Here is a 25647-nt window from a genome sequence, read left to right on the forward strand (position 1 = left end):
AGGGGGTTTGGAAAGCATTGCAGGGGGGTTGGAAGGCGCAGGGGGTGGAGAGCACTGGGGGGGGACAGGGAGCATAGGGGGGAGGGAGATGAAAAGCACAGTGGGGAGCTGAAGAGCACCGGGGGAGGGCTAAAGAACAGGGGGCAGTCCAGTGCACTGGGTGGGGGGGTTAAGAGCACTGAGAGGGGGGGATAAGAGCACTGAGAGGGGGGGATAAGAGCACTGAGAGGGGGGGATAAGTGCACTGAGGGTGGGGGGGGGGGAATAAGAGCACCGAGGGGGGGGGGGATAAGAGCACTGAGGGGGGATTAGAACACTGGAGGGGGGGGGGTTAAGAGCACTGGTGAGCCAGCAAAAGAAGTTGTATAGGAGGGGGATGGGGCAGCTGCATATAGAGGAATTGATCTTTCCCTATTCTTCCTGCAGGAGGGAGAGGAGGACAATCAGTTATTCAGCAGCTGCAGAAAGAATAGGGAAAGATTAATTCCTCTATATGCAGCTTCCCCATCCCTCTACTACCCAGCACACACACTTGGGCAATGGGCACTCACCTTCTTCCCGCCGAGGCTCCGCCCCTTCTTCCCGCCGAGGCCCCGCCCCCTTCCCGCCGCGGCTCCGCCCCCGCTAGTCCCCGGACTGAAGGAGCTGCCACTGCCTGCCCTTTACACAGTGCCCTTTACGCCACTGCATCCAGTGATTGGTGGGCGATCTGGGGCAGCCGCAAGGAAGGAGAGTGATTGCCGCTGTCAAGTAGCATTGATTTCGGGTGTGGGCGGGACCGGTATGCGGGGCTCCGCCCCATTGTTCCGTGCATAGAGAAACAGAAGCTGTCTGGGGAGGAAGGTGGGCGTGGCATACCGGCTCCGCCCACACCCGACATCAATGCTGAAACTTGACAGCTGCATTCACTCTCCTTGCGGCTGCCCCGGATTGCCCACCAATCATTGGATGTGCTTTATAAATCTTACACTGCTGAGGTATGTAGCCCGAGTTCTCGGCCAAACCCAGGCTTTGGGACTCGGGGCTAATCATTTTAAAAAAGCAACAGGAGACCCGGGGCTTTTGGGGAGCACACTCGGGGCTATAGCCCAGGTCAGCCCCCCCCTGCCGACGCCACTGATGGCCACCCTGAATTTCTCAAATAATTGTATTGGTTTTATGTATGATTCAGAAACATTACTGCACACCCTTGTATATTAGGTTCCTGGTTATAATGACTGGCAATACAATTGCTTCTAGTTTCACTGCAATGTACCCTGTTTTGCCACCATCTTACACCACATATGCCAATACTGTTAGAATAAGCATCACCACTTAAGGGATGGAGGTTTCTGTGAGAGGTAGTAACACTGAAAGGGAAGACTGTGATCTCTTTTTAGATAATCTACAGTGCTTTACCTTGTGTTCAAAGTTTATTTTCAAGACACAAATGTTTATATATATATATATATATATATATATATATATTGCTAAAAAGTAAATAAATAAAGGAACACTTTTTAATCAGAGTAGAGCATCAAGTCAATTAAACTCCTGGGATTTTGAGCTGGTCAAATAAGTAGCAGAGGGGGTTGTTAATCAGTTTCAGCTGCTTTGGTGTTAATTAAATTAACAACAGGTGCACTAGATGGACAACAATGAGACAACCTCCAAAACAGGAATGGTTTTACAGGTGGGGGTCACTGACATTTTTTCCCCTACTAATCTTTTCTGACAGTTTTTATCTAGTTTTGCATTTGGCTAGAGTCAGTGCCATCACTGGTAGCCTGTAGGGATATCTGGACCCTATAGAGGTTGCACAGGCAGTCCAACTCCTCCAGGATGACACGTCAATACATGCCATTGCCAGAAGGTTTGCTGTGTCTCCCAGTACAGTCTCAAGAACATGGAGGAGATTCCAGGAGACAGGCAACTACTCTAGGAGAGCTGGACAGGGCTGTAGAAGGTCCCTAACCCATCAGGAGGACTGATATCTGCTCCTTTGTCCAAAGGGGAACAGGATTAGCACTGCCAGAGCCCTACAAAATGACTTCCAGCAGGCCACTTGTGTGAATGTCCCTGACCAAACATTCAAAAACAGGCTTAAGTGAGGGTGGCCTGAGGGCCTGACATCCTCTAGTGGGCCCTGTGCTCACTGCCCGGCACTGTGAATCTTGATTGGCATTTGCCATTGAACACCAGAATTGGCAAGTCTGCCACTAGTGCCCTGTGCTTTTCACAGATGAGAGAAGGTTTACCCTGAGCACATGTGACCGACGTAAAAGGGTCTCGAGAGAACCCGTGGAGAACATTGTGCTGCCTGTAACATCATTCAGCATGACGGTTTGGTAGTGGGTCAGTGATGGTCTGGGTAGGCATATCCTTGGGGGAGGCACAGACCTCTACAGGCTAGAAAATGGCTCCCTGACTGCCATTAGGTATCGGGATGACATTTTTGGACCCATTGTCAGACCCTACCCTGGTGCAGTGGGTTCTGGGTTTCTCCTGGTGCACAACAATGCCCGGCCTCATGTGGCGAAAATATGCAGCCAGTTCCTGGAGGATGAAGGAATTGATACCATTGAATGGCCCCACGCTTTCCTGACCTAAATCCAATAAAACACCTTTGGGACATTATGTTTCAGTGCATCCAGCGCTGCCAGGTTGCACCTCAGTCTGCTCAGGAGCTCAGTGATGCCCTAGTCCAGATCTGGGATGAAATACCCCAGGTTACCATCCGTCATATTAGGAGCATGCCCTGACATTGTCAGGCACAGAGTTCTGACCTCAACACGTTAGAACACCTTTGGGATGAATTAGAGTGGAGACTGTGAGCCAGGCCTTCTTGTCCACATCAGTGCCTCACAAATATGCTTATGGAAGAATGGTCAAACATTGCCATAGACACACTCTTAAACCTTGCCTTCCCAGAAGAGTTGAAGCTGTTATAGCTGCAAGGGGTGGGCCAACTCAATCCTACAGACTAAGACTGGGATGAAATTAAAGTTCATGTCCGTGTAGAGGCAGGCGTCCCAATACTTTTGGTAATATAGTGTATATGTGATGCAGTATGTCACTAGCATTAGCACAGCAGCCTTTATTTTTCTGAGACCCCCTGAAACTTTTTGCTGCTGTTATTTTTCTACTTCCTATAATAGAACCAGATGTCCAGCAAAAGTGTAAATTAGAGGGTTGAGCAAAATCATTTCACACTCACAGGGGTGCCTACGCTGATCAGCTTTTATTTATGAAAAAATTTTATCCCAAAAGGAAAAAAATGTGTATTTTCTGCAGCTGCTTGAGAAGTGTTAGTTGGAGGTTGGATTTAAAGTGATTGTAAAGTCGTGTTTTTTTTTTTTATATATAACAAACATGTTATACTTACCTGCTCTGTGCAGTTGGTTTTGCACCTAGTGGCCTGGATCCTCCTCTTCTCGGTCCCTCTTCTGTGCTCCTGGCCCTTCGCTCCTGTTGAGTGCCCCCACAGCAACCAGCTTGCTATGGGGCACAAGAGCTGGGTCACAGCTCCCTGTGTCCATTCAGATATGGAGCCGTGACCTGGCCTCACCCCCTCTCTCTCTCTCCTGATTGGCTGACCGACTTTGATTGACAGCAGTGGGAGCCAATTGCACTGCGCTGCTGAATCTCTGTTTAAAAAAAGTGTTGCTGCTATGCCATTATAGCTGCTAGGAAAGGCTTTTCATTTTTACGCCTGGGTAACAATGGGATCCATCAAAAGGGTAACTACACTGCAGAGTTTGACAATGCAGTCAGACTTCAGGAATTCCAATGGTTATAGAAGATGGAATCCAGGACCCCCTATTATCAATAACTTTTTTGCAAAGTATAATAAACTGTCCAGATAGTGTGAAGGTCAGGCTTCTGTTATAACCAGATGAGCTCTGTTATAACATCTTTCATGTACACCAGCCAGCTTTTGGGTGGGTATAAACACCAGGGCTGGACTGATGAGCTCTGTTATAGCATCTTTCATGTACACCAGCCAGCTTTTGGGTGGGTATAAACACCAGGGCCGGACTGGGAATAAAATTCAGCCCTGGAAATAATTTCATACCAGCCCCATAGCATTATTATACCGACCCAACAGCATAGCGCCATTATTTTCTTGTTCATAAAAGGGAAAACCATGCATTTTAAAGCACAGTGGAAGAGTGTATCATATATAGATAAGACAGATATGAAAGCATATAGGTCTTCATATATATATATATATATATATATATATATATATATATATGAGAAAATTCTGGTTATAAGTGGTAAAAGTTCAGACATGGTACAGGAGATGTCAGAGGCTGTGTGGGCATGGTACAAGAGATGCAAAGGCTGTGTGGGCATGGTACAGGAGATGTTAGAGGCTGCAGACATGGAACAGGGGATGTCAGAGGCTGCGGACATGGTACAGGAGATGCAGGGCCTGTGGACATGGTACAGGAGATGTCAGAGGCTGCGGACATGGTACAGGAGATGTCAGAGGCTGCAGACATGGTACAGGAGATGTCAGAGGCTGCGGACATGGTACAGGAGATGTCAGAGGCTGCGGACATGATACAGGAGATGTCAGAGGCTGCGGGCATTGTGCAGGAGATGCAGGGGTTGCGGACATGGTACAGGAGATGAAGGGGCTGCAGACATGGTACAGGAGATGCAGGGGCTGCGGACATGGTACAGGAGATGCAGGGGCTGCGGACATGGTACAGAAGATGCAGGGGCAGCGGACATGGTACTGGAGATGCAGCGGCTGCGGACATGGTACAGGAGATGCAGGGGCTGCGGACATAGTACAAGAGATGCAGGGGTTGCGGACATAGTACAAGAGATGCAGGGGCTGCGGGCATGGTGCAAGGAGATGCAGGGGCTGCGGGCATAGTGCAGGAGATGCAGGGGCTGCAGGCATAGTGCAGGGAATGCGACATAGTGCAGGAGATGCAGGGAATGTGGGCATGGTGCAGGAGATGTCAGAGGCTGTGGACATGGTACAGGAGATGCAGGGGCTGCGGGCATGGTACCGGAGATGCAGGGGCTGCGGACATGCTGCAGGAGATGCAGGGGCTGTAGACATGGTGCAGAAGATGTAGGGGCTGAGGACATGGTGCAGGAGATGCAGAGGCTGAGGGCATGGTACAGGAGATGCAGGGGTTGCGGGCATGGTGCAGGAGATGCAGGGGTTGCAGGCATGGTGCAGGAGATGCAGGGGCAACGGGCATGGTGCAGGGGCTGCGGGCATGGTACAGGAGATGCAGGGTTGCCGGCATGGTGCAGGGGCTGTGTATATGGAACAGGAGATGCAGGGCTGCGGACATGGTACAAGAGATGCAGGGGCTGTGGGCATGGTGCAAGGAGATGCAGGGGCTGTGGGCATAGTGCAGGAGATGCAGGGGCTGCGGGCATAGTGCAGGAGATGTCAGAGGCTGCGGACATGGTACAGGAGATGCATGGGCTGCGGGCATGGTACAGGAGATGCAGGGGCTGCGGACATGCTGCAGGAGATGCAGGGGCTGCAGACATGTTGCAGAAGATTTAGGGGCTGCGGACATGGTGCAGGAGATGCAGAGGCTGAGGGCATGGTACAGGAGATGCAGGGACTGCAGGCATGGTTCAGGAGATGCAGGGGTTGCGGGCATGGTGCAGGAGATTCAGGGGCTGTGGGAATGGTGCAGGGGCTGCAGACATGGTACAGGAGATGCAGGGCTGTGGGCATAGTACAGGAGATGCAGGGTTGCCAGCATGGTGCAGGGGCTGTGGACATGGAACAGGAGATGCAGGGCTGTGGACATGGTACAGGAGATGCAGGGCTGCGGACATGGTACAGGAGATGCAGGGATGTGGACATGGTATAGGAGATGCAGGGCTGTAGACATGGTACAGGAGATGCAGGGCTGTGGGCATGGTACAGGAGATGCAGGGCTGTGGGCATGGTGGTACAGGAGATGCAGGGCTGCAGGCATAGTGCAGGAGATGCAGGGAATGCGGGCATAGTGCAGGAGATGCAGGGAATGTGGGCATGGTGCAGGAAATGTCAGAGGCTGCGGACATGGTACAGGAGATGCAGGGGCTGCGGGCATGGTACAGGAGATGCAGGGGCTGCGGACATGCTGCAGGAGATGCAGGGGCTGTAGACATGGTGCAGAAGATGTAGGGGCTGCGGACATGGTGCAGGAGATGCAGAGGCTGAGGGCATGGTACAGGAGATGCAGGGGTTGCTGGCATGGTGCAGGAGATGCAGGGGCAACGGGCATGGTGCAGGGGCTGCGGGCATGGTGCAGGAGATGCAGGGGCTGTGGGCATGGTGCAGGGGCTGCAGACATGGTACAGGAGATGCAGGGCTGTGGGCATAGTACAGGAGATGCAGGGTTGCCGGCATGGTGCAGGGGATGTGTACATGGAACAGGAGATGCAGGGCTGCGGACATGGTACAAGAGATGCAGGGGCTGTGGGCATGGTGCAAGGAGATGCAGGGGCTGTGGGCATAGTGCAGGAGATGCAGGGGCTGCGGGCATAGTGCAGGAGATGTCAGAGGCTGCGGACATGGTACAGGAGATGCATGGGCTGCGGACATGGTACAGGAGATGCATGGGCTGCGGGCATGGTACAGGAGATGCAGGGGCTGCGGACATGCTGCAGGAGATGCAGGGGCTGCAGACATGTTGCAGAAGATTTAGGGGCTGCGGACATGGTGCAGGAGATGCAGAGGCTGAGGACATGGTACAGGAGATGCAGGGGCTGCAGGGATGGTTCAGGAGATGCAGGGGTTGCGGGCATGGTGCAGGAGATGCAGGGGCAATGGGCATGGTGCAGGGGCTGCGGGCATGGTGCAGGAGATTCAGGGGCTGCAGACATGGTACAGGAGATGCAGGGCTGTGGGCATAGTACAGGAGATGCGGGGTTGCTGGCATGGTGCAGGGGCTGTGGACATGGAACAGGAGATGCAGGGCTGCGGACATGGTACAGGAGAGTCAGGGCTGTGGACATGGTACAGGAGATGCAGGGATGCGGACATGGTATAGGAGATGCAGGGCTGCAGACATGGTACAGGAGATGCAGGGCTGTGGGCATGGTACATTTTCTTTTTCAGGTGTTAGCAGCCCCAGGGCAGGGGGGACTTGCCGGCCTATCCCGGTATGCCAGTCCAGCCCTGATAAACACTGGGTATAATATGGTTCTTCTCCCTCACTTCCAAGTCTGAGCTAAGAGATTATATGGTTTTACCCATATTTATCAGGATATTTGGATATTTATCAGTAAGGATGTGCTAGGAATGGAAACGTAATCAGACAGGCTGAGATTGATATTAACCACTTGCCGATTTACTGCGGCAGGGCGGCTCGGATGTGCATAATCACTTAGATCTACGTGATTATGTGCGCACAGTTTTGGCAGCACACGTGCGCCACTGGAGGCAGACCGTGGGAGAAGCGAGCTCGATCGCCGCCGGCCTCCTGCGATCTTCGGCAAAACTGACAGGAGAGCCGTCTGGAATGTAAACAATGTAAGACGGCCCTCCTGTCAGAGAGTCAGGGAAAGATCGTGTGATTCAGCTAAGCGGAATAACAGATCTCTTTCTTGCTGCCCCCCTCAGGACCAAGGGTATCCAAAAGGCACTACAAGAAAACAACAAGAGAATGGCGCACCGACCTTGTGCATTACCACTTAAAAGTTTATTAAAATCAAAGAAGGGTAGCGTACAATATACTCACAAACGTAGCATATGAACAAGCATATAGGAAATGGGCACCGCTCACTTCCAGGACACTTCTCTACTGCTGGATAGCGTGATGGCTTCCTCAAAACCTGATGTGGCTTACGCGTTTCGAGGGAGGACCCTCTTTCTCAGAGCCAAAATCGCCACTGCAGTGAGTATATTGTACGCTACCCTTCTTTGATTTTAATAAACTTTTAAGTGGTAATGCACAAGGTCGGTGCGCCCTTCTCTTGTTGTTTTCTTGCAATCCATCCCCCACACAGTTAGTAAGCACAAAGGGAACACATTTTACCCCTTGATCACCCCCAGTGTTAACCCCTTCCCTGCCAGGGTCATTTATACAGTAACAGTGCATATTATTTAGCACCGATTACTGTATTAATGTCACTGGTCCCCAAAAAATGTCACGGTAGTGTCAGATTTGTCTGCCGCAATGTCGCAGTCCCAATAAAAATCGCTGATAAAATAAAAAGTCCATAAATCTATACCGTAGTTTGTAAACGCTATAAATTTTGCGCAAACCAATTATTATACGCTTTTTGGGAATTTTTTTTACCAAAAATATGTAGCAGAAAACAAATTGGCCTAAACTGAAAAAAAAAAATAGATTTTTTTAAAATTTTTTTATCGGGAATGTTTTATAGCAGAAAGTAGAAAATATTGGTGTTATTTTCAAAATTGACGCTCTTTGAAAGTAGAAAATATTGGTGTTATTTTCAAAATTGACGCTTTTTTTTAATTTCTATTGCAAAAACGAAAAACCGCAGAGGTGATCAAATACCAGGAAAAAAAAGCTCTATTTGTGAGAAAAAAAGGACATTAATTGTATTTGGGTACAGCGTTGCATGACCGCGCAATTGTCAGTTAAAACAACGCAGTGCCGAATCGCAAAATAGGGCCTGGTCATTAAGGGGGCAAATCCTTCCGGGGCTGAAGTGGTTAAACAGGTAGGTTTAGTACCAACAATTAAGGACATAGTTATAGACAAGCCAAAGCTCAAAGCCAAGTAAATAGTGTGGGAGAAAGCAACACACGGGGTTATGTTTAGGAGTCATTGTAACATCAGGTCTAGAAACAGCCATACACTGGTAGAATTTTGTACAAATGTTTGTATAAATAACATGATTTGCCATTAGAGACTTGTCGCTTGTCATTCGAAAAGAGACATTTTTTTGCTTTTTCGCTCCTTTGGTTTTTTCATCACTGCGGTCTATAATGACAATCGAATTTACCCAATTAACTATTTAAAAAAATGAAACAAACTTTCCAAAAATGCAAATTTTATCTATTACTATTCTCCCAGTGCTCTGATGGGAAAGCTGCTGCTTTCTCAGCTCTGCCCTTGCACTTGCCCTCCGCTGTCCATTCAGGCACCCTGTAAACATGTGTAGCACCCTCCTAGGTAGGTGCTAGCTGTAAAAACCTTTTTTTGCTCCTTCTGCTTATTAGGGAGCCTGATCTGTTAGGTTGCCTGTTGCATGTTCCCAGGTGTGATTCACTGGGTCTGAGGGAGTGTCCCCACTGTATCCAATAGGGGAGCCTGTTGGACAGTGGAGGAAACCCAGCCAGTGACACATAGGCTCTTGTCAGAGTCCCAGTGGGAGGGCACTCCTGCAGTGCATCCTGGGATTGCTCATAAAAGCCAAGGGGACATGTGACAGGGCGTCTTTGGCGGGAAGCAGAGTCCCAGGAGAAGACTGACGGCTGTCTCTCCTCCTGTTGCAAGTGAAAGGTGGTCATAGGCGGTCGGCCTAGTGAACCAGGTGTGGAGCTGAGCTGCAGAGGATCGTGTAATGCTGACAGTGGAGCTGCTGGCAGAGTCTTCCAAGAAAAAATAATTTCCGTGAGTACCAGGGGACTTGCCAAAGGGTCTGCCCATGAAGGGGGACCACTCCAATGAAGTCAGAGGATAAAGGGTCAGCTCACACAGTGTGTCAGAGTAAAAGGGGTGACCTATAGAACCCTGAAGGGTAGGGACAAAGGTGGTGCCAAGTAGGACCCTGAAGAGTGATTCACAGTACAGTATTGTTCGCTTAATTCTTCTTCACTATGGTGGCAAGGTGAAGCAGCGGCCTTGCCGCATCCAGCTAACCAGAAAGTCCCAGCAATTGTGCATAGTTTATTCAGTTGGAGTATCCCACTCATCCCTTCTCCCATCCCAGTTCTTAAATAAAACAAAAAAAAAAACAAAACCCCTGGACTGTTTTCTGACTGAGCCAAGCACTTAGAATATGCTATATCGTCAAGTTGTTGCTATGGGTAACCCAGGGGAATCCGCAACCCGCAGCTCCCACGGGAGTAGTGCTACACATGTTAATTTTAAATTAAAGAGATAAATCCATGAGGTGCCATGCACCTTGTTGGACTTAACCCATAGTAATCTTGCATGTTTTAGAAAGTGGCTAAACTTCCTGCAGTTCGGCTTTAAAGAGGTTGTAAACTCTTTTTTTATTTTCTTTTTTCTTACTTACCCTGCAAGAGAAACACATAATGAGCTAGTATGCGATGCATACTAGCTCATTATGAAATACTTACCTTAGAACGAGCCCCCGCCGTGCCGTCCGCTTAGCTGGATGAAGGGCGACATGTCTAGTCGCCCGTCTTCCGGGGTCGCGGCATCCGGCCATCTGATTGGCCGGAGCCGCGGTGACGTCACTCCCGCGCACGCGCGCGGGAGCCGACAGTCACGGCACGGAGTTCTGAAGGAACGGCACGAGCGGCCGTTCCTTCAGTGCGCCTGCGCCAGTGACGTCACTGGATGCTTCTAAGGTAAATATCTCCTAAACGGTACATGTTTAGGAGATATTTACAGTACCTATAGTACCTATAGGTAAGCCTTATTATAGGCTTACCTATAGGTACAAGTTGTAGAGGAGGGTTTACTTCCTCTTTAACCACTTTTCTACCAGAGCCAATATTTTAGGTTTTGCACACATACCTAAATTAACATTTTAGGCCTGTGAATTAGTTAAACCCCCAAACATTGTATATTTTCTGAAAGTGGAGACCTTGGAGAATAAAATGGTGGTAATTGTAATTTTTTTATAGTATTAGCACGTTTATCAAACACGTGTTTTCAGTAAAACAATATAATATAAGCGTACATAAACACAAAATATTATGCATTTGTTTTGTAAAACATAAAATATGAGGTTGCCATCAGTACATGGATGCCAAACACAACAAGCCTTAAAATTGCATGTGTCCATTAACCATGGTACTCCAAATGGTTCATATGTGACTCTTTAAAAGCCTTTACAGGTTGCCAGTTAACCATGAGAAATGGCCCTAGATTTATTGCTCTAACTCATACATTTGCAGCGATATATAGTACAATTGTTGTTCCTGTGCGTTTATGTTCCTATGTTACCTTTTTCTGTGTTTTTTTATTTATTTATATGTTAATTCATTTGTTTATTTTTGCATTTATTTATTTATTTAGGCGGCTTTTATCCCCCTAGTGATAATACATAGGGGGCAATTGTCTCTATGAGATAGCATATCGTAATGACTGGTTCTCTTTACTGAGACATCAGGTGTCTATTAGACCCTTATATCTCCCCTGCCCTCCACTGAAGCTGAAGGAGCACTGATCATGCTTCATGATCTTATTATCGGGCCACAGCAGCTGGAGAAGGTGACAACCAAACCTGAAAGTGACCTAATACATGTCACTGTTAGGATCGAGTTCACCTGCTGGTGGCACTGTGGTGCTCTGAGCTACAGTTCCAGTGTTCACCATTTTTTGCGATATGGCACTGTGTTATTTTAACTGACAATTGCACAGTGGCGCAACGCTGTACCCAAATAAAATTGATGTCCTTTTTTTCCCACAAATAGAGCTTTCTTTTGGTGGTATTTGATCACCTCTGCAGTTTTTATTTTTTGCGTTATGAACAAAAAAACCCGACAATTAAAAAAAAAACTATATTTTTTTACTTTATGCTATAAAACATATCCAATAAAGAAAATTTTAAAAATCTAATTGCATCATTAATTTAGGCCAATAAGTATTCTGCTACGTATTTTTGTTAGGAAAAATCCAAATAAGCGTTTATTGATAGGTTTTGCGCAAAAGCTGTCACATCTACAAACTATGGGATATTTTTATGGCATTTTTGTTTTTTATTTTTTTACTAAAAATGGTGGCGATCAGTGTTTTTTTTTAGTGGGACTGTGACATTGCGGCAGACAAATCGGACATCTGACACTTTTGACACTTTTTTGGGGACCAGTGACATTATTACAGTGATCAGTGCTAATGATAATGACACTGGCAGGGAAGGAATTAACATCAGAGGCTATCAAAGAGTTAAATGAGTCCCTAGGGGGTGCTTGCTAACTGTCTGAGGGGGTTGCTCTGACTGGGGGAAGACAGAGGTTGGTGTTCCTACTTAGCAGGAGCAGAAGATCTCTATCTTCTCCCCTGTCAGAATGGAGATCTGCCTTGTTTATATAGGCAGACCACCGTTCTGCGTCTCTCGGGAATGACCGCTGATTGGCTCTGTCCAATCAGCTCACGATCACGCCTCCGGTGGTGCTCGTGCCCACTAGTGGCTATTGCACGAAATGACGTAGGTACATTATTTTATGCAATAGAGCCGACTTGCTGCAGTAAATGTAAGTTAGCTGGTCGGCTAGTGGTTAAATCTCACTTCTGCTATGGCTCTTTGCTGTGTTGCTGCCAGATTCTGTTCCCATTTACCCTTTATCTTGCCCTGTATCCAGTACCCTGTTGCCTTGTTTCTTTCTCAGTCTTTTTTCCCTTCTTCCCATCCACTCCCGGAGTTTTCTCTCTGCCTTTTATATTTCCTGTGTATTTATTTGTATATTTATGTAGTTTGTTAGGATTCTGCATTTTGGTTGTTTAGTTTTGATTTTTTTGCATCCTCATGTTTATTGCTGTTGGTGTGTGGTTATTGTTCACTGTAAATAAATCTCAATTTAAAGATATATAAATATGTAAAGATACATGGTCTGGTCCCAGTTTCTGTGTGTAGCTACTTGTATCTGGTCTCCCAGCTGGATTCCTGACAGTCGCACATGTTCATGCACTGGAGGGGAGTTCGGTGAATGGATACTTTTCCTCTTTCCAGCCCCCCGACTCCCGCCATGCTGGTCTTGGGTCAGCAGGTGGGACCATGGAGAGAACACATGAGCATGAGGGCAGTACTTTCAGGGGGCAGTGGAAGTGATCGAGTGTCTTTACAGCCACCCAGATCACTTCCACTTGACAGTATATCTTTGAACACAGTGTTTAAAATCTTGTTCTACCGGCTGCCATTTATAAACACGCTGGTAGACAAGTGGTTAAGGACAGCAGGGCAGCAGGAACAAAATGCATATAGCATACAGAAGCAAGTAGGTGAAGTCAGTTAGCACCTTTTCATAGGTTCATGTTTGGGATTCTCATATCATATTTATCATCATTTGTTAATCTCTGGGTATTTGAATGAACCAGCTACAGTCAAATATTGCTGTAGTTTTTGTCAATCTTGTTTAATCCTTACATTTTGGACAGAAACAAAGAATGTTTTGCTTGAAATTGCTCCACTGCTGTCAGTGCCATACCTAGTGTATTCTATTGCAGTCTTTTATGGGTTACCATCGTGCTGTCTTTTGTTTGCAGATTTCTGGCTGAACTTTCCTTTGACCCTTATGTCCTGGTCTTTATCTAAGGACTATTTCTAGCATCACACTACAGGCTTCATTATTTATTTATTATTCACATTATATGAATTCTGGTATTTCAGGACAATAGGGGACACTGGATCCGAGGTTTCAAAAATCACACTCTCATCTAAGGCCTTGTACAGAAATTAATGTGAGACGCCTGCAACTAGAAGATTATCTACTGCATTTATACTCTCTATTTATTCTATTCATTCTCCTTGAGTATACAACCTCACATCAGAATGTCCTAATAAATTGCTAATCTTGTTCTTTGATCCTTCTACCCCTTCTGTTATACTGTAGGAATGTTTCACATGAAAATATGGCTAAAAATAACAAAGGCAGCATATTCACAAACAATACATACATGCATTAGTCTACCAGATGAAGTCAAGCATCTCCGCATTCCAATATTCGTATTTTCTCTGAAATGTTTTAGTTTGACTTCATTGTTCTTTTTGTTTGGTGAACTAGCAGTTTGACTTCTTTTCTTTTGATCCATTCCTCCTCTCTGATTTCTTGATAGATATTGATCGTAAGCTGTGGAAACTCTGGAACAGACAGCAGCGCAACAGAAAGTTCAATAGGGAAAGAAAAAAATAATTAAAATAAAAAATAAGAAATAAAAAATGAGTAATCTAAATTGTATTTTATTTTTTTTTTTTTTTTTACAGTAAACTGTAAGAATTGGTCAGTCCAAATTGTCTGTAAAGACATGACATGTAAAAATGAAAAAAACATTCCCATGAATGAGTTTTACTTATATAATAATTGTATCTCTTTAGTATGTTACTGTACTGTATTCAATTCTGCTTACATTATGTGTTATGAGTGGTATTGTCAGTATTACCTTTATGTATTCAATTTCGCTTACATTCTGTGCTTTGAGGAGTACTAGTATGATAGCAATGGACTAGGAGAAAATGAATATGCTGCCACCTTGTGTTCATTTTACATATCTATATATATATATATATATATATGTTTAGCATGTTGAGCAGCTGAAGGTGTTCATTTATACAACACATATGTTAAGCTGTCTTTTATCGGTTGTGTGTGTATATATATATATAAGAAACTACTTTGAAACACAAGAAACTACTTTGCAGTGGAAGACAGTGATCATAACTTACTGCTGCTTCTCAAATCACAAGGCTTACAAAGCTATGTATCACACATTTTGCACAAGGAATATAGATAAAGTACACACCCCTACCATGTCCCATATTTTGTGGACCACAACAAACTATTATGCATAAAATTGTTTGTTAATCCCACATTTGATTTTTTCTTATCACTGCTTTTCATTTTTATTGGCTTTTCAAAATTTAAAATGCAATGATTTTGAGGTGGTTGAAAGGTTTTAGTGTAGTTTAACATGTTTTATTGTTGAAAAGTACATCTTTTTTTTTTTTTTTTATAAAGGTATATACATTAGATCAAAAAGAGGGATAACTTATAGGAGGGGACAGAGGAATTTGGTTCAGAAAGAGAGACAATCCCTCCAAATGAGGGACAGTTGGGAGCTATGCACAAAAGGTATTAAGGACCTGTTTATATGGATGGCAAGGGGTGGTAAAAACAGACTGAACAGCAGTTTTACCACCCCCTACCAAGCTGGTGTTAGTGCACCCTGCCACTATGCAGCCTAGCAAAATTTATACAGCAGATCTTGTTCAGCAGGCAGTTACACCGCAAAAATAAACCTATTCAAGTCAATAGGGTAAACTGCAACCACACTACAATGGTGTGTCACACACCATTGTAGTGTGGTGTGCGATGGATAACAAAGGCAATGAACAGGCAACATATCACCTTCAAGCCTCCTATTACATGCCCCTGAAAACAGATCCACTGGGTTCACTTTTCAGAAAGGCGGAAAACACTCCCACAAATCTAAATGAACCCTAAAAGAAACTACCTGTTGCAAGAAAAAATTAGAGGCTGCCATAGCTGAGCTCTTTTTCTGATAATACTATTTGTTTGAGTCTCATTCAGCTGTTCTTGCTTTGGTACTTTAAGTTGCTGCAGATAAAAAAAATAATAATAATAATAATATATATATATATATATATATATATATATATATCTACATACATTGGCTTTTCTAGAGCTGTTTCCTAATCTGAATAGTTGTTCTGTGTCAGTGTCTCAAAAAGAATTGAAGCCAGTGAGTTGTAAGCCAGTCATTCAGCATTTTCAAAAGGAGGTCAGCAATGACAGCCCCCATATTCCTATTAAGATCAGTTTATTTTAGACATAAGGTAGAGTGATTGTATTGGATAAACTATCCTCCCTCTATGGGGAACCTACAGATCTCGGACTATTCTCAAACAAGGCTGGTTGGCATGATGTTTCAAATATTTAAATTCAAGTCAGTGAATCCGATTATATTTGCATGTAAAGGTTTGTTACTTGACTTTGACATGCTTGTTCCAGGTCAGGAATTTAGAAAGTATTGAGGTCACTGATAGCCAAACAAAAAGACATTTTATAATGGAACTCAGAAATGGCAGCCCCCATGTGTCTTCAGGACACAAAATACAATATGGGCAATATGGGCTATATAAGAATAAGTATGTAGAATGTTAAAAGCCTGTCAACAGTTAATTGCATCAGTAACTCAAGATATGTGCTATACTGTACCCTTTAATTATGACATATTTCAACCTGCCATTAAAATGTTAAGTAAAATAAGCAAAATAAAATCTCAAGCAGATATTTGAATTTATTAGGGAACTATGTATAGGGAAAAATATAACAGCCTATTATTTTAGCATAACCGGTCTATGAAAGGCAGATTCAGATTAGGCACTATGGATTAGTACACTTTTTTCATACCCTGGATTTAACTAAAGTCCACATTTGATCCTGATACAGGCAGCTACATCAGTGAAAATTGTTTAATCAGACTACATTATTACCTGTAAATTTTAGAAGGCCATACATGATGCAAACATTTTCAGATCCCATATGAAGTAATTGCCTTAACCTTAAACCCTTGTAAATCACACTAATGTACATGTACCTCTGTCAATTGGTTAGAAATACAAAAGCTGGATGTTTATCTGTCACAAGGTCATACCTCTACCAGACAGCTCATAGGATTTACATAAGAATGAAGCCTCATGTGTTAAATAATACAATCACATTTGGTTTTTGAAGCATTATCACTGGTATTGCACTTACATAACAGAAGTAGTTAAACTAGTTCCTGGGAATCTTTGAACATATTTTACCTTTATGCTTGTGGATAGCGGTTGCAGTTATGACTTGTCAGTGATAGATGAGGCGATGCACAGGACAGCAATGATTCCAGTCCCATTGTGCTCTGCTGGTGAAAGGCACTGCTTGTTGCTTACACCAAGAGGCAGGAACTTGCTGGGTGAAGTGAAAACAGCAGTAGGCTGATCGTTCCCAGGTTATTCATTCCTATGGAAACACAAGTGATACACTGGAGGGAAAAGACTTAGGGGGGAGCATAGGCTCAGTAAAAAGAAAAATACCAAAACTCTTTGAGGCTCTAATCCTACATTACGCTCCATGTGGGTGACAGGTCTTGCAAAATCTGGTCGTCCTTCTTATGAATTTTGTTCAAAGAAGTGCATTTAGATGAAATATATATTAAAAAAATTAAAATTATATATATATATATAATTTTAATTTTTTCAATTTTTTTTTTTTTAATAGGGCAATTTGCATGTGCTGATGAGCTGATTTTCTGTTAGTCATTCTGAATACAGACATTCAAAACTCTACTGTAACGTGTGTGGCATTTCAAAGCATACTCTACATGCACTTCCAGTCAAATGTGGGATGAATGAGCGTGTAGATGGGTTTCTATGAAAAACAGTGGCTGATATCAGCCAATCAGGTGAGGGTAATTAAGCATTGTGTATTAGGAATTATTGCTACAATTTTTTTATTCAGTTGCTATTATTTAGCTGCAAAGTATTTTACAGTAGTTTGAGGAATTTTCAGTACTTTTCCAAGAACTTGGAACTTTTTTTCTGCATGTTTTTTTTTCTGTTACATTTTTATGTCAAGGTGTTACTAAACAAACTATTTTTTTTTTATCTGCAGAATTGGCCTATTTTGGTGACTTTTTATTTATTTATTTTTTGGCAAGGAGATACAATTTGAAGCTTCGATTATCACCCAACAGTCAAAAAAAAGTTCATTCTTTTGGGTCTCAGCCAAACATGGCAGGGCATGATTTTTTGGTTTTCTGTGTCTAGAGCACCTGCACCAGCCCTACACTCAAATAAATACTCTCTCTCCTGGCCGAGCCCCATAGACCTCTAATTTTATATTCTGGCTGGGATATGAGGCACACGAACGCCATAGACGTCTATGGGGCTTTAACATGCCTGGAGGCCATGGCAGTCAGATCTCAGTTGGGCTATGCTTAGGGTGTCAGTTGCCCTTTATCTGGCCCTCCCTAAAATGCTGAAAAACAAAAATTAAAATTGCATACTTTAGCACTTGATGTGTTATATACTGTATGTGCGTGTTGCTTTAACTTGAAAACAGAATTTCCTGTTGCACAGTGCAGGTCAATGACCAGAGCTGACTTTGTAGGTTTTCTCCAATAATGTAAATTTACTCCGTACTGACAAAAAAAATGTTAAAGATATCCTGTACACATTGTAGGCTGAATGTTCAAGAACCCTTTTCTCAGTTCTGGGCCATCTTTTGGGAGTTTCGGAGGTCCCCCTGCAGTCCTCTACAATTATATCACCAGGGCTATGACAGTTAAATTAGAAACTTCAAGTGAGACTTTTTTCAAAAACGCACTGAGGCTTCCATCTACGGTGTTTGCCTTGCATGGTAAGATTGTAAGCAATCCAGTCCTTTCATCTCGTCATGCTATAAATGTTGAGACCTCTGTAGGAAAACATTGTCCTCTAGAACAACAGAAGAGGGGTCATCTACCCATCCTCTGTGGTGTCATCACCCATACTGTTTCTCATGCAACTTGCCTGACGGGCAGAACCTGTGCAATTAACACCTTTTTATTCCTTCCTAATTTTGTGGAACGGAAAGGGGCAGGCTCAACTGGCATAAATTTTCCAAAATGTTCAAAAATCTCTGTCAATGGAAGTGCTATTTATCACTCCTACACTAGCATTAATGACACACTGCTCACTCAAACATGACCATGTGCCCATAAATTAGTAGCTGCTTCAGGTCATTTATGGCCTTCTGAAGGACGGGTCTTATAATTGATTTGATAACAGGCCCAGCGCCTCTTGGAAACAAACGTGCTGTTGTTATTTTGAGTTACAAAACAGCAGAGAATAGCATAGTAGATAATATAGTGAAGTGGTGATTAGCTGGACACCTATTAGTGTAAAGCCTGTAATTACTGTACATGTAGCTACTGTTAGGAAGATTAATGACTGGAAATTCAGCAGACCTTCTTCATACTCATGTTACACAACTGTGACATTAAAGCGGAGTTCCACCCTGAAAAATTTTTTTTAGATAAAAATACCCCCGGGACAGTCAGGGCTAGAGCATTTAAGCAACGATAGCCTCTGAACTGTCCCCTGTTTCACTTACCTTTTGGAAGAAATATTTACCTTGAAAATGTCTTGTCCAGCGCTGCCATCTCAGGTGTGGGCAGCTGAAGCTGGAGCGTCCTCTTCGGTGTCCTCTCCGGTGACGTTGGAGTCCCAGAATACCCTGCTCATCACTTCCGGGGCAGGCAGGTCATCCCTTCACAGCTTGTGGGCATGCCCAGAAGCTGTTCAGCAGGGAATGATGCGCCTGCACCGGAAGTGACGAGCAGGGCCGGTGCAGGCGCATTGACTGCTGGGATCGATGACGCTCATCTCCCAGGAGTCAATGCAAGGAGGAAGTGACGTCAGCGGTCGTGTCCACAGAGGGAGGAAGAGGAAGGAAGGTAAGTATATTTTCTTTAAAAACAAGGTAAGTGAATCAAAAAAAAAATTTTTAATTATCCAATTCTTTTTCAGGTAAATTAAAGCAAGCAGATTGTGAAAAGTTCATTTTGAGGGTGGAACTCTGCTTTATTTCGTTGGTGTATTTTAGTTTTTAAAATTTTCTGAGCAACACTTGAAATTTGAAAATGTAATGATGGTAAAAGATAAATACCTTTTTCTATCAATGCCATTTACATTATTTCAGCAAATGTTTTATCTACTTATTTAGAGACAATGCTGTAATCATAGGCATGTGATGAAGATTGGGTACTTTTACACACGTCACACAATTCTCAGATGACCCCCATCATCCTTTTTGTCTACAACAAGGGAGTATATCATTTAGAACATTACTGAAGTGTTACCTGTAAGCAATGTACTGTGAAGTTTTCCATATATCTGCATGTTTTTGACCTGAACAGACATGTATGAGTTTATCGCAGTACAATTTCAAAAGAAGCCAGAACAACCTGCAGTTCTTATCTCTGTGACAGTGGAGCAGGCGTTCAGAAGGCGGTACTGCCACCTTCTTCTTCTTTTTTTTTAAAGGGTAACTTCACTTTCGTGGGGAAAAAAATAGCAAATAAAGAAAAAATAATATAGCGTATACAATTGCGATACCAGTCATATTCCTTTCATTTTCAATCTGCAGCTGCTGTAATTTTCTGAAAATGCGATGCAATATGGCTACCAGAAGGTATTCTGTACACAGAATGTGTACTGACCACACCCCAGAAACATAATTTCCTGCTTGTGTGATTGGCTCACTGATTTTCCCAGAAGTCTGCCCAAGATACAAGCCAGATTCAAGGCATCCCCTGAACAAAAGTGTCATTTTTGGTGAGATACTTCCAATAGGAACATGTTTAAAGGGATGCAGGCCAAGCAGATTCCCTCATTAGTGCTCTGCAGCTGCACAGTTGACTGATAATAATGAAACTACTCCCATTAGACCCACTCAATACAGAGGGACAGAGGAACAAACAGGAATTTCTTCAGAATAACAATCCTTGCAATGTACATAGATCACCCAGAGGGGAATGTTTTTTTCTCAACAAAAGTTGAGTTATGCTTTAACTTTCATTTTGCCTGATGGCAATTTTATATCGCAGGACTGTGCCACAATTGCAAGCAGAGCAATTGGTTGTAGTGTGACTCCATAAGGCTCCGTTCACATTATAGCGTATGGATCACGGGCAGAACCGCCGCGGTTCCGCCCGCGATCCGGAGATTATTGCAAATCACGGGACGCCTGTGCGTTGCCCGTTGATTTGCAATAGACCCCCAAACGCTGAGCGATGTTGCCGCGATTTCCGCCTGCCGAATCGCGGTAACATCGTGCAAAAAAAATAGCGGGACGCAATACGATCCAAAGAAGCTCTTGTACTTTTTTGGTCGTAATGCGTCCCGCGATTTTTTTTTGCGCGATGTTACCGCGATTAGGCAGGCGGAAATCGAGGGCAACTTCGCTCAGCGTTTGGGGGTCTATTGCAAATCAACGGGCAACGCACAGGCGTCCCGCGATTTGCAATAATCTCCGGATCGCGGGCGGAACCGCGGCGGTTCTGCCCGTGATCCATACGCTATAATGTGAACGGAGCCTTAAACTCAATGGGCAAGTTTGACAAGTGGTGCTGCTTGTCAAACTTTGCAATCAGAGTTAAAAATTCAATGGTTGTGAAGCAAAGTATTGCAGCCACAGCGTGTTCAAAGGCCTATCTATCTGTCAATTTACAGTTTAAATGGGTGACTGGGGGCAGAGCAGTAAAACCGAGTCTCAGCTGCCTGTTTATACCACCCCATACCCGCTCATTTGAAAGAGACCTAAGACTTTTTTTTTTTTTTACTTATCCCTTAAGTGACATTATGGTATGTAGTATCATGTACCACCTGCTGCTTGCTGTTCCCAGCAAGGCATTACATTACAGTATACTCGTAAAAAGTCCTGCATTCTAATTTCAGGTGTGTCGACATTTTGCCATGTAAGTAGATTTAAATGGTGCAAAAATTGCAGCACATTTAAAATGCATGCCAATGTCCAAAGCATTAATTAATTCATCTAAGAACAATCCCTATATTAGGGGCTCAGTGTTCTGTATACTGCCTTGATACATACTGTATATACAGATATAATTCAAGAAGCAGATTAGTACAGAAATCACAGATCTACAAAATGAATAAAGCAGTAGTGGGGACTGGGGAGATATTTGCACTGCTGGTTCTGACATGTAGCTTCTGTCCAGAAAGGAGAACAGTGAGCAGCACAGCATCACCAAATCTTAAGCAGGCCATACACTAGTAGATTTTCAAACTAACATTTGTGCAAATGTTCATACGAAAATTAATATGAAAATAATATCACTAGACTTGATGACTTGACGAATGTCTTTCAAAAGTACTTCAAAAAATGTTTGCTTTTACCATTTGGTTTTGGAATAAATGGATATTCTTAAACGAAAACCATATTTTACAATTAAAAATTAGTTTGTTTGAGAAATATTCTTCATCCTGCTCCTTCAAATCTTTTCTTTTCTGCAGTTGAAAAAAAACATCAATCCTCAATGACGCTGGACCCTCCCTGCAAGGTGCCCTTCAGGTATTGAACTCTTTCTCGTCTGTCACCGGACTCAAAGTTAATTGGGCTATATCCCTACTGTTCCCTATGGATTCCGAGGCTCGTAATACAGCCCCCTTGTCCTTCAATTTCAATGGGTTGATAACTTTATGTACTTGGGAGTGGTGATTTCTCTCCAGGCCTCTGAATTTCTTTCTCTGAATTTGACTTGGTCTTAGGAGATGTGCGGATAAAGCTGAAGGCATGGGAATCCCTACCATTATCCCTATTGGGCAGTATCAACCTATTGAAAATGAAAATCCTCCTAAAGCGTACATATCTGTTCAGACATTCCCCTAAATGGACCCCAGATCCTTCTTTACAAGACTCAACCAACTTTTTTCTTCCTTTCTGTGGGGGCCAAAGAATGCTAGGCATAAACTGACCACCCTCATGCGCCTCTGTAATCAGGGGGACCTGGCTTTCCCAAAATTTTATTAATACTTCTTCACCACCCAATTGGTCACAGCCGCGTGGTGGTTGAACCCAGACCTAAACAACCCCTCTACACTTTTGGAAGCCGCTGTGGTAAACTCCTTGGAAACTTTCAAATTCCTCCTATTTAGAGGCCATCAGGCCCCTATGATCTATGATGAGAGCAATACCCCAAGGTTGCAGTTTCTCCCAATTCTCCCTTTGTGGTTGAACCTCACCCTTCCCCACTTCTATAAATTGCCAAAGCCCGTCACATTGACTAAACATAATGTCAAACAATGTCAACCAATTTTCCAAAATAGTCACAAATCAGGCTTTATCTCCCTTGTCCCTACTTACCTCAACCTTCAACCTGCCTAGATCACACTATTTCCATTATTTTCAGCTCTCCCATGCCTTCTGCAATCAGTTCCCACAACCGAATCCACTAATTGAACAATCGATTCTGGAAACTGTACTGACTGTTCTAAAAAACCCACCTCTTGATTATACTCCCATTTAATTTAGGTATCTCCTGGTGTTGGAGGGCCTCAAGGCTAGATGGGTGCAATATATTTCAGATCTAGATAACGATAATTGGAATGATGTGTGGGATTTCCCCTTTCAGATCTTTGGTTTTATTGAGGGATCGCTTAATCCAATTCAAATTGCTGCATTAAACCTACTTCACCAGGTATAGGCTCCATAAGATGAATCGCACTTGAGTGTTGGAGGTGTGGAGTGATCCTAGGGGACTTCTCACACATATTCTGGACCTGTCCGCTCATTGTCAGATTCTAAGAGGAGGCAGTGTCCTTGTTAAACTCCATCATCTCTACTCCCTGCGGCCATCAATGTCCACATGTCCGCTAGGACTGCTGGAGGAACTTCTGCCCACAGTAGACGCTAGTCAACCTAACATTATTTTATGCCAGAAAAGCCATCACTCTACATTGGGAAAAACCCACCCCTCCCAGGCTTTCATTTTGGATGAAACTGGTCAATAATAGCTTGCCACTCTATAAAGACACTTATACTAACAGAGGTTGCTCCCGCAAATATGATAAAGTCTGGGCCAAATGGCTGGCAGAACCCTCCACAGCTTCAGACACTTCCACGAGTTCCTAAATCCTATATCGATATGCCTAATCTAATATTGGTTGTACAATGCTGGTGCCATAATGTTGTATTTATGTTTTAGATTTGCCTAATCCTGTAAGAAGCCATACCACCTATCTAATTGCTGCCACTCTCCTGTTTGGTCTATAGATTTATTTCTGTCATAACCTCAGAGATATGGCCCTTTGAGGGTTTTTAACGATGTACTCTCATTTTGTTTAACGTGTACTGGGTTTTTGACCCCACTAACCATTAGAAAGCCAAATTAATTTTATTAACACAAACATTTTCTAAAAAATCTATACTAGTGAATGACCAGATTAACTCTGAATCATGTAAGACTAGCAGACAGAGGCAGCAGGTTCTTAAAGTCGTACTAAAGGAAAATTAAAAAAATGACATAAATGTGAAGCAGTATGTCACTAGCATTAACATAGCAGCTTTTGTTTTTCTGAGACCCCCCTATAAGTTTTTGCTGCTGTTATTTTTCAACTGCCTATAACAGAACGAGCTGTCCAAAAAAAGTGGAAATATGAGGGTTGAGAAAAAAACATTTAACACTCACAGGGGTGCTTACGCTGATCAGCTTTTATTTAATTATGAGAAAACTTTTATCTCAAAAAGGAAAAAAACTTTTGTTTTTCTGTAACTTGAAAAGTGATAGTTGGAGGTAGGCGTTAATTTGTTAGTCAATAAAGTGAAGTCCATCTAAACCTACTAGTCCATCTAAAGTTGACCACACTGAATAAATAAACATACGTTTGTACAAGCATTCATACAAACATTCTTATGAAAATTCTCATCAGTAAATTTGAAGACATGATAAATGTCTTTCAAAAGTACTTCTAGAATATTTTCTTTTAACATTCGATTTTAAAGTGAATGAACTTTCCCGTATGAATACCACATTCACAGTTTAAAATTTGTTTGTTTGAGAAAAATCTCCATCCTTCGAATTTTCCTGTCATTTCAGTCAAAAACAAACTTTGACTTGACCCCACTAGCGTCCAGAAAATTGAATGAACATTCCTAAAACAACATTTTTTTAATACAATTCTACAAGTATATGGCCATTAGTGATGAGCTGAACACACCTGGGTTTAGTTCAAGCAGGGTTCGATGTACATGCCTAAAGTTTGGGTGCTGCATCCAAACCCTACTGAAGTCAGTGAGATCTGATTAAAAAAAAAACCTGCCCATTTTCTAGATAATAGGCAAGGGAATGTAAAACAAAAGGCATGGGGGGATGGGTACTGCCCTGAAGAACACGTACCAAAGAAAAAAAAATTGCTGGGAAGCAGTGATTTAAGTATTGCATAAAGGAGAAACATTAAAAACACAAAATTCCACTAAATACATTTTTTTAAATACATTTTTATTGAGGTAAAAATAGAGTAAAAATGGAGAGGTTACAAAACAATATGCCCGGCAGACAAATGGGCATCAATAATATAACCAAGAATAGTGTTTCCAATATAATCACAAAAAAATGTGCATCTGTTCCAGAGGATGAGTATGTAAAAGCGAACCAACGTGCCTATAAACCAATATTTTATGCGATTTGGCGGCTGTGTTATGGTATTCATAAGTTTGATCTTCCATGTGGTATATCTGGTCTACTACTTGGAACCATTGTTTCATGGTAGGAATGGCCTATTTCCAATAAAGCAAAAGAAAGGACTTTGCTGCATTTAGAAGGTGAGGGGTGAGGGAACGTCTATATCAGCCTGTTGAATCACCTGTTCAAAAAAAGAGTATAGCCCAAGGGTAATTAGGAACTGCAGACCCTTAAATGAATTCTATCCAATGCAAATTTTGAAACCAAAACAGTCTTATGCATATACATGCATGCGTGGCAATGGTGCCACATCCTTTGCAGCAGATGTCTTGTACCTCAGGAAATATTTTTTAAAGCCGGGCAGGCATGCAATGCCATTGTGACAAAAGTTTGAAGGTAATTTCCGAGGCTTTAAATGAAATTGAGGAGATGTGGGTCAACTGCAATATCCATAAATTACATGCCCGAGGGTTGTCCTAACCCTGCCTGTGAAGTAGTGCATTTTTTCAATGTATACAACCTACTACAGCTATACTGACATTTAGGCTAGGTTCACATTATTACGGTCAAACAGGCAGCTCTCTAGCAGATGCAAGGAGGGGTGCCATTTACTCAGCAC

General features: G+C 43.3%; 1 protein-coding gene across 1 annotated transcript in view; it reads right to left on the reverse strand.

The window, feature by feature from the left end:
* LOC309552259 (uncharacterized protein) overlaps positions 1 to 16732 on the reverse strand; it is a 167997-nt gene extending 151265 nt beyond the window's left edge. The window contains exons 1-2 of the mRNA XM_082253145.1: positions 16615 to 16732; positions 13743 to 13926 (exon numbers count right to left, since the gene is read on the reverse strand). Coding sequence (XP_082109271.1) covers positions 13743 to 13877 — 135 coding nt within the window. The 5' untranslated portion in view covers positions 13878 to 13926; positions 16615 to 16732. The remainder of the gene's footprint in view (positions 1 to 13742; positions 13927 to 16614) is intronic.
* Between the last annotated feature and the right edge of the window lie 8915 nt (positions 16733 to 25647).

Source organism: Pelophylax lessonae (assembly GCF_965119305.1).
Source record: "Pelophylax lessonae genome assembly, chromosome: 1".
NCBI classification, from domain to species: Eukaryota; Metazoa; Chordata; class Amphibia; order Anura; family Ranidae; genus Pelophylax; species Pelophylax lessonae.